Source organism: Rhopalosiphum padi, chromosome 1, assembly GCF_020882245.1.
Source record: "Rhopalosiphum padi isolate XX-2018 chromosome 1, ASM2088224v1, whole genome shotgun sequence".
Taxonomy (NCBI): domain Eukaryota; kingdom Metazoa; phylum Arthropoda; class Insecta; order Hemiptera; family Aphididae; genus Rhopalosiphum; species Rhopalosiphum padi.
The window spans coordinates 9932162-9951822 of record NC_083597.1 but is presented as its reverse complement, the minus strand read 5'-3'; the positions used below and the strand labels follow the sequence as shown (position 1 = coordinate 9951822).

The following is a 19661-nucleotide window of genomic DNA, read 5'->3' as shown; positions in this document are numbered from 1 at the left end:
AGATTACACCCCTCCCCCACCCACCCCCAAGTCCTGACATTGTTGAATTTTTTTTAATGTCGCCCCAGATAATATAATATATTAACTACAGGTATGTATTATTTCAAAGATTTGTAAAATTATACTTAAAAAACATCTAAGATAATAATATAAGTTTCGTATTCAAATGTGAGGGGAAAGGAGTGGCTATTGGCAATATGTGTCTTCTATAGTACAATCATATTAAATTAATGTTATCTACGTAGAGCATTTCTAAATATTGTTATGTAATGATTGTTAGCTGTAGCCTATAACCCACAGTTATACCTATATTAGGTAGTAATAATATATGTTACCATATATTTTAAATTATTATTGTTTTTAACTTATAAATACGTATACCCTTTAGACACATATTATGCTTAAATTGTGATAATCCGTTTACTATATATATATATATATATATTTGTACATACAGAGTGTAACAGGAATATTTAACAAATAAAGTAACATTTGTAATGGAAATTTGTCAAATAGTCTTATTACACCTTATATATGGTGTAATTTTAATACTAGATAAATCAGAAATAAAATATATTTCTAAATTTGACTACATTTATTACATTTACAAACATACGAGTAAATATATAACTAGATACATATTTAACTTGAAATACAATTTTAAGACAAATATCAGTACCTAGTTGTTATTTATATTTACTTAACTATAATTCATAGAAATATGATCTAACATTTAATAAGTGAATAAAAACTAATAATAGCTAAAGTACTATATTTATTCACCATAAAATGTGTAATGGGTATAATATTGATTGATATTCAAAAACGTTTGATTATATGTTTTAATTTTTGACTGCAATAATTTTCTATTACATTTAAATTTTTCAAAAAAAATTTTCTAAACACGATATAGATTATAATACATTTTAAAAACCATCTACATGAATAACAGCATATTTGCCGAATTTTAACCAGTCTGGATCATTTTTTGATATATTTTCTGCTAAGCCTTCTGCTAAGCCACAAGTGATATCTGATTTCAATGTTCTTAGTGCCAGTAATTTAGAAGGTTTAAAACTTCCCACTGCTTGAGTAAAAGGTACAGTAGGCTCCCAAAATATATCACCGACTAATTTCCTGTAGTTAAGATCTCCTTTAAATATGATTAAAAATGACTGCGAAAGTTTGGAGTATAAATCATTATCTAATGATCTCATTTTATCAAAATTGAATGGTAAGGTCCAAAATTGTTCACTTTCAAATATCCATTGACCTGTAACAATAATAACATAGACATTGTTTTATTACCATGAATTTATTAAATTACTATTTACTTATACATTAGTATTTTATTGCCACATTGTAAAATTGATTAATTTAATAATTTAATACATTTAACAGATCAATCATAGGTCATTAAATCATGTTTAAAGACCGTTAGCTTACTTTTGTTTCATTAAATATTTAGTGATTATTCATCCGCCCGGTATAAATATTTTATTATATTATAAAATTAAATAGCCATAATGTAATTATACTATTAAAATCAGAAACGTTGCTTAATTTCTAGATATTATTAATCTATTTTTATATTTAATCTATAATAAAAATGTACATACTACTTGTATTTAGCACAGTCGCACAGATATATAAAAACAAAAGATTAGTCATTTGGCTTTTATTTTATTAAATAAAATCTGAACATGGACCTCTTTTATGACAAAAATTCGCCATTTTCAAGACTTTATTTCTAATTATTAAAATATTTGAAACTATATAGTTTTAAATCTTTTTTTTATAAAAATTATTTGATATCACATTCGCATAAATACCTGATTTAAAATAGGCTTCCCATCGCTTGCCTAATTCTTTTAATGTTTCACTTCTAGATGTATGAGCTACACAATTTATAGTAGCTGTAAAATCTTGAATGGTTACATCAGATACAAACCATGGTATAGCTTTTCCATGAAACCGTACAGTGTTTACAAATTTGTATGTCATCAAGTAATCAGCTAAACATAAGTCTGTGAAAAGTTCATAGCCCGCATTGTCCAATATAATATCTGAAAACAAATTCCATATAGATTATAGATAGAAGTATAAAAATTTTGTCAACACACGCGTAAAATACGTGTTTAAAAAGTAACACTTTAAACAACTTTAGGAATCTTATTAATATAAGCCATAGATTTAAAAAAAACAAGTACCTAAAATTTTATTGTCATTGGGTTCGTTGAGTGAAGCAAATAAAAAATCAACTACTTTAGATGATTCGTCAGCAAGCATAAGGGGTTGCAATGAATCAACCAAATCTAATGGGCTCTCCGTTTGTGCAATAGCATCACCACCAGTTTGAGAAAGATCGCAACGGTTTCCCCATAAGGAACACTTGATGATTTTCGGCACATCTTCACGAAGATCTTTTAACTGAACATCTTTTTTATTGAAATATTTAACTAAGAATTTTCCCAAAATATCTGTAGCATCTTCACAACATGTTAAAGCTTTCATTTTTTGCTCAAAAAATGGATCATAGTTTTTTAATAATGTACTAAAATATACAAAATAATTACATAATTACGTATAAATGTAATTTTAATGAAAATAAATCTATAATAATTTGACGAAAGTAATTTAAAGACGACCACTAACCTAGTTTCAAATGCTTCAAATAAACGACGATGTATATAACATTCAGTATACAACCAGTTTGTATATACCCAAGTTGGCCGATTTCCATCTTCGTCCGAAAAGTCATCAAGAACTTTATTCCAAATTTTAACGTCTATGTTATCAGAGTTTAATTCTCTAAATGGCGTATTACTTAAAATATCTGCTATTAAGGTATCCAATTTTTTCAAAATTGATGTAATATCATTTTCAGCTTCCTAAAATAATGTTATGTACAAAGTATTATACTAATTTACTCCATAAAACAGAAGACCAAAAAAACATTGATACCCATACAATAAAATGTAGAACTATATTATATGATATACAATAGTTAAGATACCAATGATATCATACGTTTTATTTTACATCATATTATATCATAATTTATAAAAAATTAATTTTATAAAATATAAACTAAATTTAATCAAACAAAAAAAATAGGTATTTTACAAAAATAACAAGGCTTTCAAGAATAAGAATTATTGTAATTAGCTATACACCTTGATGTAAGTTATATTATATTTTTAAACATGGTGAATACTATATTATCGCAAAACAAAATTAGTATATACTTGAAAAATATAAAGTTGTATTAGTAAGTATTCATAATATGCTAAAATATATGAGTTAAAATTAAAAATATAACTACAGAATACACAATATACTAATTGTTAGCAGAATTGGCTCAATTTAAACATAATGCAATTGAGGTAGTAATTTGCGCTTGAAAGGAGGTATTGATATTTCAATGTTTACTAGAACAATATTGTTTCTATTCTAAAAAATATATCCTTGTACTAATACGAGTAGTATAGATTAATTATGTAGATACAATAGGTACATATAGTAGTCAATAGCCAAATATGACATATGTGACATAAGAACATGTACATATTTTTATGTAGGTACTCAATATCTTGCAACTACAAATATATACCTAAACTACACGTGTTATTACCTAATGACTATTTTTTATGATTTTAATTAAATTCTAAACATTAATGATTTCTATATAAAAAAATCATATTTTTTCTAAATTAGTTTCGTATACAAAAATATTGTATTCGTTTCAAAGCTGGATAAAATAATGTGATTACTAGAACCATTCCTGTCAATAACTTTTTAATACTTCAAAAAATTATAGTAAAAATTATAAATTATTGATCTCTTTATAGCTGTTTGCAATATACAAAAAACACCATTACAAATAAAGAAAATGAAGTGTACAAAATTATTATTGCTATAAATATATTTAAATAATTTTATTGTCGAATATATGTTAATCATTAACATGGATAAAAATAAAACTTATTTTATGAATAGCTAAAAGTCATCCCAAAGATATTACATAAGTAGGTATATATAAATTGTTTAATGCATGAAAAAAATGTAAGATAATCTTCAACATAATATTAACATAAGTGATGACAATCATAAATAAATATAAGAACTAATCAGAGAGTATAATAATTAATAATGTTATTTTTAATATCACAACAATAATTCAATATTCAGGTCAAGGTTTAAAATGGTTTTTACTAATATAGTTATAAATATTTATAATAATAATCTTCATTTTCATTATATTAATCAGTAATCACTTTATACTTTCAATTTATACTAGTCTAAACTCTATAAGCAAGTGGTCAATCATGTTTTATAATAATCTGATAATCACACGTTAATCGATATTATACTTTATTTTAAACGTAAATGGAGTAAATACAATTAGTGAATTGTTGCTCATAGCTCATCAGATTAGAATCACAATTTAAAACCAGTATAATTATTATCTTAAATGTACATTGTACATTATACACTAACTGTGTATACCTACAGTATAGGTACACTATATAGTATACACAAAATGTCTATTAATATAATGCAATTATTATTATATTAAAAAATAATATGAACTTTGTAAACGAAAAAAATATATTCATCAGTCATAAATTATACACCTATTAATACAATTATATACCTATGTATCCTGCTATACCCGTATAATTATAAAATATTGCAGTCTAAGCCTATTAAGCATAGAATGTATTAATTGAAGTATGTAAATACATAAATTATAAATGTAAATTTAATACCTATGAATATAAAATGCAAATTACTAGTTATATTTTTATCATATTATCTTATATTATTATTGTAACAAATTGTATCTACTTTCTCAATAATTCATTTAAAAAAATTAGATACTTACCGCTCCATATTTTTGTAAAATAACATTTTTATTTGCTGATAAATAACTACCGGTTTTGGATATGTTAAATGGAGATAGTTTCGATAGTACTGGAAAAGCAAAACTCCTATGGACATTAATTAATAAAATAAATAGGTACTTAAACTTAACAAATTAAAAAAAAAAATTAAAATACCTCATGTACTTGGCTATTAATGGTTCATTCCTTGGTGGACTTTCGTCAATACACAGATTAAACAATTTACTTTCAATCGTCATTGTGCTGAAAATAATATTTTTAAATATCTATATTATTTTTGACAATTATTAACTGTACTAGTAAATAGTTTAATCATTTAAAAATTAATATTATTCTAAAATAAATTATATATGTAAATTGTAAGTATATACAAAAGTTAATGAGTTTCTAATAGATTTGAATAAAAAATACAAAAAAATTCACTACTGTATAATAGCCAGTAGGTTTCAAATTCCCAAATCATTGAGTAGACAACTATATAATGAATAATGAATTATTCTATGTACGAAAAGATAATTTTCAGCGAAGGAAACGGGTAGACAAAATTGTTATAGAAATGTCCGAATGTGTGATATCAGAGTCGTGACAACTCATGATCAGTTAGTAGTTTTTTGAGTAAAATATTAAGAATTAGTAGGTATACTTAGGACCTAGATACTTATTTGAATCATTTTTTAATTTAACTTAGAATGGAAATAAAATTATTGTATTGGCATCAACCTTTCTTGGCGCAAAATTATTGAATAATGAATAAAATGGGAAATATATTATAGACTTCACGTGTATTTGCTGACTATGACGATATTAATTATTTACTTAGCATTTATACATGTTACATCGACTAACGAAAGAGTATTCACTATTTAGTATAGTTATGTTTGTTAAAAGTTATTTCCAGCCACCATGACCATTAATCAGTTATAGATAATCTCAAGGCCATAGCGAGCAAAATATTTTGGGGAGTTTATAGAGTAAAAATGTATTATAATATGTAATAAAATATGAAATTATTATAAAATCTTATTTCAAGAAAAAATTCCGAGAGGGTGGGGTCTGAACCCTAAAACCCCCCTGGCTACAGCCATGAATAACTCGATTAAGAACATTGTTGACGATATTAGTACTAATCAAAACCGTGATAGAGAGTTTAGATTTGGGAAATTCTAGCCAAGCTGTCAAACCGTATAAATACATATGAACAGATCACATACAATTATACAAATTGTTGTAAAAATATTTTTACTGTTGTAATTTAGGAATATTTTCTAGAACTAAGAAAAATTACATTGACATTTTATTTTCCTTTTTTTACTACTTACGCGTACTATCATTTTAACATAATATCGTGTATTTAATTTATACCAAAAATTTATAAAACTTTATTATTTATAACTTAATTTATAAATTGTTGACAAAAACATTTTATAAAACTTTTATATATCTAAACCAATATACCATATTATGATATAAAAAGCTCAAAATTAATCTATTTTGAAAATTGTATTGTGTATAATATGTATTGTATAGAATTATAAAAAAAAAAAATATAAACAATAGTAGAATATTTTTTTTAAATTACAAAAATAAAATATATATATATACTCAATTTTGTTTAAGTTTATGGCCATCTTCAAATATTCATTGAGTGAATGTATTTTCGATATTTTTTAATTAATAAAAAGAAAACATAAAAGGAGCCTCGTATTAAATGTACAAGCTTTTTGATTGAGAAACCAAATAATTATTAACATAAATTGAAAAAAGTCTAAAATTTCAAAAGTTTACAAATAGCTCAAACCAAAATACACATAATTTAAAACCAATACATTTATCACTCCAAATAAAAACTATACTAATGAAATAGTGTTTTTATAAAGCTTCCAAGTTATTTTATATAATTGAAGTGTTGTACAATGATTAAAATATTGTAATTCGTAGTAATAGCATTGATTTAATTTGAATCGTATTTTTGTTTTCAAACTCAATGAAAAACTATACTCTTGATACAATATAATAATATTATATAAAATACATTTTTTAAAAAGCACTAAGATACATGATGAAATTTTCAAAATATTTAGATTAATGTTAAGCTATTTATACCACAAACCTATTCACAATTTGTTATGGTATTGCGCGATATTAACTTACCAATAAGTTATCTTAAAAACAATAATAAATTATATAATAATTATTAATTAATAATAATATAAATGCTATGTTTTCGCCACAATAAGTTTAACGTACTAATAGGAAAATAAATAATAAAATATCCTTAATAGTAGGTTCAAGTTTACACGTCCATTTCAGTAACCTACTTAATGACGATTAACAATGTACATACAAATAATACTTTACAGTAGAGCGCAACATATCAAAAAATTAAAAAAGTACGACAGAACAAAATGTATCGTGTATAGATTTAGTTTCTTAACTATGATCTACTGCAAGTCTATGACAACCCTCAACAATTCTTTTTCGCGCGAACCGGTTTTCAAAAATAATGTATATATAAACCTATGGGTGTTTATGAGCATCCTTCTCAAAAGTATATTGTAGTACTATTTAAACAAGTTAAAACATTTAATTCGTTAACCTAGGAAAATTTGAAATTATAAAATAGTTTTTTTTTTATAATCCAAGGTTTTGTACCTAAATAAACCTAAGGTTACATAAATCATAATAGCACTCTGTATACTCATAAAAATCCTAAATTGAATTTATTATAAACCCTAATGATCTTTTAAATAGGCACATATAACTTCGTAGATAACACCTAAATAAAATATTAGATATAAGTTAAAACTTATAATCTCATCGAATTGATATCTCACAATTTACAAGTCAGGTGAAGAATTTGCTATCAATTTTATATTACAAAATAATTACACTAATACCGTTTTACTTGTTAAAATAAACAATACACACGTTTGAAGTATAATTAAAATTATTGTTCTACATTACAGTACATTAGTTTCATTCGTGAGTGAAAAACTCAAAGATTGAATAATCTTACCTATACCTTAGGTTATAATTTGTAAACAATTAAACTTCAATGATATTGTTTTAATGTGTATAAGCTATGTGTTTACTTTTTTATTTTAATGATAATTATACTATTTGTGAATACTGAAATTATTACTATTTTATGAGTTCATAGTTCTCGTAAATGTTTTGGTAATATACCCACTCTTCATTGGGTATCTAATGTTCACAGTTCATGATTAATCTGATTGTTTTGTAAATTATATTATTCTTGTTATTCTTTCGAAGTGTACCATTTATCCGAAGAAAAAATATAACGTACCTAATGGATACACCACAACTAATGGTTTTAACGGTGTAAACAATTTTTAACGCCAGAATTATATTGAATACACAAAACCTAAATGACCTATTCAAGTTTAATGTCTTTTTATTTAAATTTATTCTAAATCAGCAAGTAACTAAAAATAATTTACTTACCTATGTCATTTTACAAACTTAACGAAATTATTTTGATAAATTATTAATTGCCACTCTTATCTAAATTTTTTTTCTAAATAAGTAAGGCATATTTATATAATAAATTAAGTAATGAGTTAGAAATATTTATATAAATTCCAAAAATTAATAAAATATTTAACTGATTTTGCAGTTTTATTATTGCAAAAAATAAAATTAATAGATATCTCCTTACTACCATTACCTATGTTATAGACTAGTACCTACTTTGTATAAGCATATAGTGTCAAAATATTGATTCTAAAGTAGAAAAACTGCAATAAAAATGTTGATATTACCTATAAAATTTGAACAAATAACTAAATTATGACACCACATTTTCGGATTTTGTAGAAGTTTGAATATTAATCAATTTAACTTATGATACATTATAAGTTAAAGTGTATTAGGTACCGTATATAACATGGGTCATCAAATGGCGGCCCGCGGGCAGGATCGGCCCATGAACACATTTAATCCGGTCCGCAGACAAAGAATAAATAACAAATAATATTACGACAACATTAAATGTATTATTGTTATAAATTATTATTTTTGTATAATATTATGGGTTTTTAAATAATGCAAACTATTAACAAATGTACTAAGAATTATGATGGCTAGAGAAAAATTTTCAGATTCCCAATGTGGCACTTCAAAAATATTAATTGTTGACTCCGGGTTATAAATTTATAATATACAAACAAATTATAAATAATCATCTATAAATAAAACATAACTAAAAAAATATTGTTCTGAGCTTCAAATTTATAAATTTATTTATTATCATAACTCAAAAGTAGGTACTGAAAACAAAATATATATTGTATTGACATACCTATCTTATCAACGTATACCATTATTATAGTAATACCATTTTTAAAACTTATATTCTACAGTACTAATTGTGTGTTGTAAAAATATTAATATTTAAAAATATGTAGATACTTATAACTCACTTAAAATTACAATATCGAATAAAAGTAACGAGAGAACATTGATAACGTTTTTGCCTTTAAGTTTAATAATAGGTAAATTAACTCTGATATTTAGTTAATAACACAAAATTAAATCGGATGAACGTATATTTTGGTATTTTATGAGTTAACTAGACGGGACAACATATGCGGATATAACGTTCTAATATAAACCCAAATGTTTTACCAAACAAAAATGAAATATTTTAAGTATACTGCCTATGCAATATGTATGTCATATTTTAACATTATCAAAGTTAAATAGTTAAATGAGTGAAATATTTTACTAAGAAATGTTCGTTTTCATTTTAGTAATTTTTCCAAGTTTCCATTGAAAAATTAGACTCAGCATATTGACCATAAGTACACATAAAATCCAATATATCGTGATCCGATGACGAATTTTATAATGTGTATAGTTCCGTATAGCATATTATGTATATAAATATAAATACTAAAATATCAATATTTCTCTAATTTATTGATATCTAATTTGACTTTTAAAATTTCTTGGATCAAAAAAAATAAAGTATGAGCTAAAACAGTATTTCACGTTGAACTTAGGATTTATAGAATACATTTCAACTTTTTTTCTACCTACCTAAGCTAAAGACAAAAAAGATTTAAATTCACAATAAAAATTATGTACCTATTTAATTTTGAAATGGATAAATGATAGAATATTAAATAATTTTTAAAATTAATTCAAAATGTTTTACATTTTATATCTGCTACCTGCTATGCATAAAATTATAGAAAGATAAGTAATAATAAACTGAAAGGTAAAGTAAATGTATCATTTCACTTTTTACTACCATAATTTATTTTATTTTAAATTAATATTCCAATATTAAGTATTAAATAAATAATTCAATAATTTACATTATGAATAAATCAATAATAAATTTATAACTTATTAATTAACGAGTTAATTTGACCGATAATTTTTTTTTCTTTTAAAATAATTGTATTACCTATAGATAGGTACCTAAGACCTAACTACATAATATATGATGTGCCATATCCAGTTAAAATTTAGAAACATACGTGTACTTACGAAAATCGTTTAATGTTGGTCTGAAAGAGCAATTTAATTTGAACGTCAACTGTCCTCGCCAAACGATACTTCAGTATTGGTTCTCGACAATTATAAGTTCGGCAGACAGTACCTATTTATATTGTCGTGAAAAAATTAGATTTTAACTTTGTCCTGAGCGGCTATTTATCAGTGGTACCACCAAAGCGATATAAAATGTTGTTTGACGATAAATATGAAATAGTGCGGGCAACATAAAATAATAAATGCGCGTCATTTTGAGGTTAGCCGATAACTCCTATCAACTACAACTACGGCTACCAAATACAAACAACGTCCTTTTCTATTCGTTCGTGGTTGATTCCCTTCATTTTCGGTAAGTACATGCAATTTTATTTTATCCGCTTGAATCCTGTAACTCAAGGCATTTATTTGTCTTAATTTTATTTGAATGTTTTTTATAAATCACGTCAAATCGATATTATAATCCTTAGTAGTTAATTTTTTAATTTTTATTTTTTAATTACACCCTACTTTCCTTGTTGCACTTTCGTTGTGATCATAACCGCAATCGTTAAACGAATCATCTTTTGTCCCTGTTTAGGATATAGGTAGTCAACAACTAAAGTCATCAAGATGGCTCCAAGCGGAAACAATATGATCCCAAATGGGCATTTCCACAAAGACTGGCAACGTTACATTAAGACCTGGTTCAATCAGCCAGCTCGTAAATACAGGCGCCACCAAAACCGTATCAAGAAGGCCAAAGCTTTGGCACCTAAACCAGCGGCAGGTCCTTTGCGACCGGTTGTACACTGCCCCACGTTAAGATATCACACTAAAGTTCGTGCTGGTCGAGGTTTTACTCTGCAAGAGCTTAAGGTAAATTTATTTGTTAGTATTGAATAATAAATATCTACTAAACTCGTATGTTCACCATTTATCAGGGTGCTGGTTTAAATAAACATTATGCTCGTACCATTGGCATTGCTGTAGACACCAGACGCCGAAACAAAAGTGTAGAATCATTACAAGTGAACATTGAACGTTTGAAGGAGTACCGTTCCAAATTGATTTTGTTCCCACTCAAGAGCAAGACCAACAAGATTAAGAAGGGTGAAGCTACTGTACGTATACATAAATAATTAGATTGCTCTTTTTTTTTCAGGATATTTCTTATATTGTATATTATTTTATAGGAAGAAGAATGCAAGACAGCTACACAATTGAAGGGAGTTGTATTGCCCATCCAACAGGCTGCCAGCAAAGAACCTGAAGCTCGGGCTATCACTGAAGAAGAGAAGAAGTTCAATGCTTTCAATGCTATTTGCCAGGTAAGAAAAATATGTTATAAAATTCTTATTAATGCACATTTTTAAAATCCACATTTTGCTATTTTATAAACGTGCGAGTCATAGGTGTGCAAAATTATCAATTATTTTGTTGCTTTTTAAAACAAATTTTTGTACTTTACAAAAATATTAATAAAGTCAAATTAACATATTTACAATTTATCATATTATACCTAGAATATTAAATGTACAATCCTTAAAAGAGTTACTCTTAACCATCTTGGTTTCATTCATGAGTAATTCTTGAGTCAACCTGTACTAAATTAAATTATAGATTAGTAATTTCTCATCACTTTTTTCTTAAGTGTTGTAAAACTATCTTTAAGACACAATTTGGGTTGATGCTGCTGTAAAACGCATAACTGTATGAAATAAGTAATTTATTGTTCTGTCTATTATTTTTTCTTTTTAATATGACTGGAACAAGATTTATAATTTATACCAAAATCTTAATCTTGGTAAATAAAAGGTTTTTAAAAATTATCACTTTCGTATAAATACACAGATACTTCATACATAACACAAATTAAATTATATCAAATGATAATACATTTTGTGACTAACTGCAATACCTCATAATTAACACTTCTCAAAAATATATTTTTGATACCAATAAACAGATAATTATAGTTTAAAGTACTTAAAACAGTTCTACCAATTTTATTATGATATAATTATTATGTATTTACTTCATCACTTAAAATTCACACGTATCTGTAACATTAGTATTTAATCAACATGGTATGCAGACAAATACGAAAAAATGTCGTACACAGACAATTGGTCCCGTCATAATTGTATACTCGGACAATTAGTCCCCGGCATAAAAGTAAAATGGTAAATACAAAGTATTTTTTACCAATCAACAAACGTTCTTAAAAATGTTTTTTCAATAATATAATACTTTTAAAATATAATAGGTAATAGTTATTTGTTTAAAAAATAAATGAAAATGAACATAATAATAAATAATAGATATCGTCAAAACCTGTAAGCGACAAAGAAAAAAACATTATTTCTATTTGCAATAGTTTTGATTATAACTTTTCCGTCATCTTTAAAATTATTTGTTTAGGCTTTCAAGATTTACATAAATTTTAATTAAATTTTGAATTTAACTTTTTACTTTTACGCCAGCGACTAATTGTTCAAGTATAAAATTATGATGGGGACCAATTGTCCTAGATCCAATCAACATATAATATATGATCTTGTATATCCATCGATCTCCTCGTGATACTTTTTTTAAGTACAATAATTATGCTATTAATGAAATATAATATAATACATGATATTATATTAAAAATATGGATTGGTTATTTTTTTAGAAACAAATTAATTAGTTTTTTTTATCCCTCCTGGACAGTTTGTAGTTAAGTAATATTTCAGTTATAAAGTTATGATATATTATTGCTGTTTCATTTGGAAATTTAACTAATTTGAATTATATGAAGTAAAACTATAAATTTGGAAGTGTTGATTATTTTCACTTGTAGAAATTCACTATTTCTGTGTTGATTATCTGAAAAAATATTGAGTTCTATTTTACTTCATTTCTAACTAGTCTCAAACAAGAGATTTACTCAAAATTGTCATGTTTTGTTACTTTTGTAATAATATATAGACATTTTAACAGTAAATACACAATAGTTGAATAATAATTTAAATTTTCAAATTTGAGATCTATATTTACATAATACATAATAATATCAAACTGATTAGGTACTCATTTTTATGAAAAATATTTGTTTGGCATACTAATTAACTCAGTATACTGAAATCTGTGATTTAGTCTCGCATTCAACCATTCAGATAATATTTAATTTATTTAATGACCTGATGTGTCACAGTCAGCTATTTCAATGTCTGAATGACATCATTTATTTATATATTAACCATAAAATATAGTTCTGTCATTTAAAACCATCCTACCCAAGTGAATATTGTAGTATTTAAATTGAATATATTATTACTTTATTTTATGTAATTCAAAGTACTTAATAACTCCATTATATGTATTTGTGGTTAATTAAAAATGTTATATGGTTGCAGGCAAGACTTGAAGCTAAATTAATTGGTATCAAAGAAAAGAAGGCCAAAGAAGCTGCAGAAAACCCAGATGCGGCAAAGAAAGCCACTGACAAGAAGGGTAAAGGAAAGAAGAAGAAGTGATTGGTGGTGTATTTTGTTTGACTTTTATAATAATAACTCAATAAAAACGTTAAACTTATCATTGAGTATTTATTTATTTTTTCAATGTCATATCAAAAATATTAAATTCTTAGTTGTTTAATTCAAAATAGATGCCAGAGTTACATCAGCTCAAATAACTTTTTCTATAAATTTCAAAACAAACTTAAATGCTAAAATGTTCATGAAAAAACAATTAGTTTCTTGGTATTTGAGAAATCACTTTTGGTACATATCGTGAATCATCTAAAACTTTCTGCATGTTTATATTTACACATGGAGTATGTATTTTAGGAGTAACTGAAAACTTAGTTCCAGCTATATCTATTTCATATTTTGCGTTTGGAGACAATATATAGTCATTTGTGACAACCATGTGATTCCTATTACGACTATCTGTAAAAGGTCGACGAATATATGCTAAACATACTAATTTTCCCATGGTGAAACCATACCTGAAATATAACACATATTTTTTTTCAATAAATCAAATTTTATAGGTGTTAATTGAAGATATAATATTTGTTATAAGTACACTTACCCAGCTGATGTTACGGTTCCGACAAATTTACCATTTCTGTAAATAGGTTCCAATCCCCAAGACCATATGTCCTTATCGGGATCTAAATCATCTAATATAAACATTACAAGTTTTTTGGTAATTCCTTGATCTTTTTGACGTTGTAATGCAAATTTTCCAATGAAATATTCTTTCTGTAAAAAGAGAAACATGGAATATTTTAAAATAATGTAGAGACATGAATGATACTTTAAAATATATATGATCACATACGTCAAGTTTTACAACATGATTACAGCCAGCTTCAAACGGTGTAGTGTCACGAGTTAAATCTTCTGCCCAAAACGGTATGAATTTCTCAATTCTCATAAACCGTTGTGTTAAACTTCCAACGTCCCTAATTCCATAGTCGAATCCAACTGTAATAAAACGATCATACACATGCAGTGCATATTCAGATGGTATATAGAGACAAAACCCAGGTTCACCAGTATGTGTAAAAGCCATCATCATAACATCAGAAGCGTAACCAATGTTTACAGTCTAAAATTATAATTTCAACTGAATTGTTAGCCATAGCTTTATTTTTTATTTTAATATAACTGTCAAATTACCTTATAGGTGAAAGGTTGTACATTAATGTCAACATCAGTTTGTGATAGTTCAGATATTAAAGCGCCTGCTTTTGGACCAATAATGTTTACGACGGTATACATTGAAGTTATATCTGCTAACTGAATTGATTCATCTTTTGGCAAATGGTCTTTAAGCCAATCTAAAACTCTAGTTTGTTGGCTAGTCGGTGATACCATTAGGTAACTGCAAGTATGTAATTTTATTAAGAATTTGAATATTATCAAAAAAATTTTCCCAAAAACTTAACATACATAATCAATGTTATTAATAAAGAAGTTTTTTCATTTCTCACCAATTTTCTCGTTCACGCACTAATAAACAATCATTTTCATAACCACCTCTTTCATTCAACATTCCTGTGTGGACAATACCGCCAACCGGAATATTAACATCATTAGTACACAAAGATTGTAACCATTCAACAACACCATTACATTGAGACTGAAATTAATGCATTATAAGAAAACATTAGTCATTAATAAAACCAGTATCTTTAATCACGTTCACATAAAATATAATGTGTTTACCTCGGTTTCTTCGTTCACATCTTGTTTTCCCTTAATGTATATATACAAATAATTATTACATAATATATGGTTTAATGTTTTATATAGAAACAAATTTAATACATAATGCATGAAAAATAATAAACATGTACCTATTTATACATATAATAATACCTGAATTTTCATTTTTGAAAACGAAGACATATCTATAATACCGACAGTTTCCCTGCATGCATAATATTCTTCTAACATAAAATCAAAGAATTTTGGTTTGTAAAATGTACCCGGTGGCATTTCTGGTGGAGATCCCTTTCCTGTAAAAAATATTTAATCTTGCATTAAATTAAAAGAATTAAACTTTACATAAGAACACTTATTTTTTATCTTTAAAAATAATGTAATATGTAGTTTTATTTAAATTATTTTTATCTACCATTATATGTTGTGTCAAAGTATAAAGGTCGTTCATATCCCATTCGAGTACCAAAAACTGCTCCTCTTTTTTCCAAAACACTGAACAACGGTGAACACCGTAATTTTCTAGCATTCTTATATTCATTTTGGTGAGGATATGGTATTGAATAGTGTCTTAAATAATAAATTTATGAATAAGGTACTAACATTTTTAAATTATTATATTTAATTTAAAGAACAAATTAAGAATTATTGTTAATGTCAAAAGATAGTTTAAAATTTTTTTTTGCTATAAACCTAATAGTGTCATTAAATTAAATCATTATATGGTAACTTTAAGTAACTTAAAACATTTAAACTTCTAAAGAAGATACTACACTCACATGTGTTGTCTTCTGTTCATCTTACCAATGTAAAACAGCAAAAATTATACGGGAAAGAGCCAACAAAGGTACATAACAACTAAAAAATGAAAATTCCACCACATAAAAAAGGATAACTTTAACTTTGAAATATTGTTTTTATTTTTTTCATGTAGAAAATACAAAATCAGTTATTTTAGAAATAATGGATTTTGAAACAATAATAACTTTGTTTATATAAGTGATATAAAAAAAAATAAAAACAATATTTCACAGATAATGTTCTCAACAATATTGTTTATCAATTTGGAGTCTTGAGTATCACTACAGCTTCAATGGTTCTATTTCGTGCAAAACAGTTTTTGCTATGTTTTACATTAATAAGACGGAAACAACATAATATGCAAGTATAGTGTCCTCTTAAAAAATAAAAAAATTTCATATTTAAATAATCAGAAAATCTATGAATAGCATACATATATTTGATAGTTTAATGTTGATAATACAATTAATGATTTTAGTATTTATAAAAACATATTATTATTTATAGAATAAAGTTAATTAGTTAAAAATAATACCTGCCAACTACTTCTTTTGTACGTTCTTGTAAATACATCCTATTATTATGAAGATCTAAAAATCGTTGTACATCAAAAGCTAAATGTTCTTGTGTAGGTTTTCCTTCTATGATCCATTCAGCCATTGCTTTTCCTATCCCTCCAGCTCCTTGTAATGGATTACCATTCATTCCAACAGCTACAAAGTAGTTGTCAATCTAAAAAACAATTGTTAGTTCATTTTAATATTCAATAATAATTAATATTTTATTGAATAGCTCTTTGACAGATATTCATAGTATGTTAGATACACATAGAATTGGCACCTTGTAAATATATAAAAGTTTAAATTGAAACATATTTTTATACACTTAGATAATAACTAAAATAAAAATTATCAAAATCTAGCCATGAAAGTGTCCGTTATTTAGATAGTTCTGTAAAATGATTTTTCTATAGATAAGTAGTGAAAATATTCCTAATTCCGAAAAATTGTCTGTTAAGGGAAGTTTCATTGTATTTATTTATGTAAGTTCATATTAAAACTATTTTATATCAAAACGTATATTATATTATTATTTATTATTTATATTTTTTATATTTAAAATTGAAAAAATGTGATTGGATACTAGCCAAATCCATTTGTAAATGTATTTAGTTTTATTTCAAAATAGTATTATAGTTTCATCTATCTACATGTAGGAATATTGAAATGTATTTATGAAAATGTAAATAAAATGAAAAACTATTAAATGGTTATATTAATAGTTACATACATAGTTAACAATTATTTTTCAATTTAAATTTAGCCACTAATATTATATGGAATAAAATTAATGTAACTTTTGGGTATTTTTAGAATTGTTAGGCTAAGTTTATTCGTAAATATCCTATTTCTACTTTAAAATATTTTACTTCTGGGGTTTCTCCCAAAATCCATTTTCCGTTTGGTGTAAATGTATCTGGAGAATTTGCTAATGTTGGATAAACAGCATCCTTAAGAATTGGGATCCGAGACATAGCTTTTTCCCAATAGGGCACTAAAACAAATTTAATTTAAATTATGTTATATTGTAACACACTATTTTAATTTACTTACTAAAATGTTTCCAATCTAAAGGCATATCTTTTTTCCAATCTGGTGGTATTAATTTCATATTAAGAAAAGCAGGTTTAGCTATTTTTTCAAATCCGCCTACTAGGAATCCGGAGTTAAACTCTCTGGCATAAATATGAGAATCAAAATCCCTTATACATGGTAAATCAACACCAATCCCGGGCAATGGACTAGTTGTAACATAAAAATGTTCTGCTGGATATACAGGCACCCTGACTTTAGGAGAACACAAATTTCCCACTTCTCTTGCCCACTAAAATAAATAACTTATCATTAGCCTTTGTTTTAATAATCATATCAGAATTTTTGTTTAAATATTGCTAAACTTAAAAGTAATTAATTAATTTTACCATTCCTGCACAATTCACAAAATATTCACAGTAAATAAACCCTCGACTAGTGTGCACACCCTTAATTCGATCTTCTTCAGTAACAACTTTCTGAATGTGACAGTTAGTAACATAATGAGCACCACCTTCAGAAGCTAATTTAGCTAATGATTTACATATTGCTTGAGGGTTTGCCACTCCATCTTCAGGTACCCATACTCCACCTTCTAAGTCATCGGTATTTAAAAACGGATGTAATCTTTTCAGTTCATTTTTTCCCAACATCTAATAAAAACAAATATTAGATAAATTAAGAAAGTAGTTCCAAAAATTAAAACTAATATTACTCTACCTCACAATGCAATCCAGTAGGTGAACTATATGCAATCCTTCGTTTTAAAGCTATCATTCTGTCTTTAGTTTGAGCTAAATTTAAACTACCGCATTGTTTTAAACCTAAATGCAAATTAAATTTAAACATTATAGAAATAAATGTGCAATACTTGTATTTATCAATAACATACCAATATCGTATCCTTTAGCTTCTAACTGCCTGTATAGCTTAATACTATACATAATAATGTTGCGTTCGGCAATTGGTTTAAATAAGCCCAGAGTTCCCGAACCAAAATGTGATGTCCCTCCACATGGCCTGAGTACACAATGGGGTTTACATTTTAGAATATTTAACTTAGCATTCAATAAGATACATACTTTCCTTGGTCAATGAGTACAATATCAGACCACCCATTTTCCACTAAATGGTAAGCCAATGAATTGGCAACTACTCCTGTACCACATATCACAACCTGAGCTTGAGTTGGGAGCACAGACTCATGAGTTACTGTAGAATGTGTACGGGTACAGTCACAACTGCTGAGGCTAATGGACAAACGGTTTAACTTTTTCAAGTACAATCTTTTTTGCCATCTGGTCAAGAACATATTTGAACCGAAACTATTCACAGACCTATAAGAGTGTAAAAAACATTACACATTACGAAACTACTTCAGCATCTGAGACTAAATTTTAATTAAAATTATTTATAAAACATTATAAATAATACCTCAGATGAGCAGTAGGAAATCGTATACGATTTTTATTCCATGTTATTTTAATTGAATTTTTATTTACTTTAAATTCTTCAATTCAAACTTCAAAGTCGACCAAGTCGAACAATTATTTAAAACTGATAAACGTAATACCGATAAAATGATAATAAGTAATAACGAGATAACCAAGTCTGATAACAAATTATTCAAGCACGGCTTTATA

At 26.0% G+C, this 19661-nt stretch overlaps 3 protein-coding genes across 5 annotated transcripts; 1 reads left to right on the top strand and 2 right to left on the bottom strand.

The window, feature by feature from the left end:
* Positions 1-755: 755 nt before the first annotated feature.
* On the bottom strand, positions 756-10556 carry LOC132928995 (damage-control phosphatase ARMT1-like). Of its 2 annotated transcripts, none has more exons than XM_060994004.1 (7): positions 10425-10556; positions 5064-5150; positions 4889-4994; positions 2656-2891; positions 2211-2554; positions 1833-2066; positions 756-1273 (listed from the first exon to the last, which is right to left on the bottom strand). In XM_060994004.1, exons 2-7 carry the CDS (start codon positions 5144-5146, stop codon positions 927-929), a joined length of 1350 nt encoding a protein of 449 aa, XP_060849987.1. In that variant the 5' UTR covers positions 5147-5150; positions 10425-10556; the 3' UTR covers positions 756-926. The 2 variants fall into 2 exon arrangements, with proteins under 2 accessions (XP_060849987.1, XP_060849996.1); XM_060994013.1 differs by having other exon boundaries at positions 10415-10518.
* Positions 10557-10636: 80 nt separating this feature from the next.
* On the top strand, positions 10637-13988 carry LOC132929021 (large ribosomal subunit protein eL13). The gene is made up of 5 exons (XM_060994048.1): positions 10637-10779; positions 11008-11285; positions 11351-11530; positions 11603-11737; positions 13808-13988. Exons 2-5 carry the CDS (start codon positions 11040-11042, stop codon positions 13925-13927), a joined length of 681 nt encoding a protein of 226 aa, XP_060850031.1. The 5' UTR covers positions 10637-10779; positions 11008-11039; the 3' UTR covers positions 13928-13988.
* On the bottom strand, positions 13973-19603 carry LOC132928975 (pyruvate dehydrogenase phosphatase regulatory subunit, mitochondrial-like). Of its 2 annotated transcripts, XM_060993968.1 has the most exons (16): positions 19453-19603; positions 19101-19355; positions 18911-19038; positions 18739-18842; positions 18408-18671; positions 18040-18310; positions 17856-17980; positions 16962-17158; positions 16041-16195; positions 15782-15921; positions 15629-15658; positions 15394-15542; positions 15080-15284; positions 14739-15008; positions 14487-14659; positions 13973-14400 (listed from the first exon to the last, which is right to left on the bottom strand). In XM_060993968.1, exons 2-16 carry the CDS (start codon positions 19328-19330, stop codon positions 14142-14144), a joined length of 2700 nt encoding a protein of 899 aa, XP_060849951.1. In that variant the 5' UTR covers positions 19331-19355; positions 19453-19603; the 3' UTR covers positions 13973-14141. The 2 variants fall into 2 exon arrangements, with proteins under 2 accessions (XP_060849951.1, XP_060849960.1); XM_060993977.1 differs by lacking the exon at positions 15629-15658.
* Positions 19604-19661: the final 58 nt, after the last annotated feature.

What these genes read in the sequence shown, in the direction of transcription:
- LOC132928995 (XM_060994004.1), bottom strand. Translation starts at nt 5,146, where the DNA reads ATGACGATTGAAAGTAAATTGTTTAATCTGTGTATTGACGAAAGTCCA. An exon ending in TTAATAGCCAAGTACATGAG is followed by an intron (nt 4,995 to 5,063) that starts GTATTTTAATTT and finishes TAATGTCCATAG; the next exon opens with GAGTTTTGCTTTTCCAGTAC. An exon ending in TTTGAAGCATTTGAAACTAG is followed by an intron (nt 2,555 to 2,655) that starts GTTAGTGGTCGT and finishes TGTATATTTTAG; the next exon opens with TACATTATTAAAAAACTATG.
- LOC132928975 (XM_060993968.1), bottom strand. Translation starts at nt 19,330, where the DNA reads ATGTTCTTGACCAGATGGCAAAAAAGATTGTACTTGAAAAAGTTAAAC. An exon ending in CTTTGACACAACATATAATG is followed by an intron (nt 15,922 to 16,040) that starts GTAGATAAAAAT and finishes TATTTTTTACAG; the next exon opens with GAAAGGGATCTCCACCAGAA. An exon ending in ATGTGAACGAAGAAACCGAG is followed by an intron (nt 15,543 to 15,628) that starts GTAAACACATTA and finishes CATTAATTTCAG; the next exon opens with TCTCAATGTAATGGTGTTGT.
- LOC132929021 (XM_060994048.1), top strand. Translation starts at nt 11,040, where the DNA reads ATGGCTCCAAGCGGAAACAATATGATCCCAAATGGGCATTTCCACAAA. An exon ending in TTACTCTGCAAGAGCTTAAG is followed by an intron (nt 11,286 to 11,350) that starts GTAAATTTATTT and finishes ACCATTTATCAG; the next exon opens with GGTGCTGGTTTAAATAAACA. An exon ending in CTTTCAATGCTATTTGCCAG is followed by an intron (nt 11,738 to 13,807) that starts GTAAGAAAAATA and finishes ATATGGTTGCAG; the next exon opens with GCAAGACTTGAAGCTAAATT.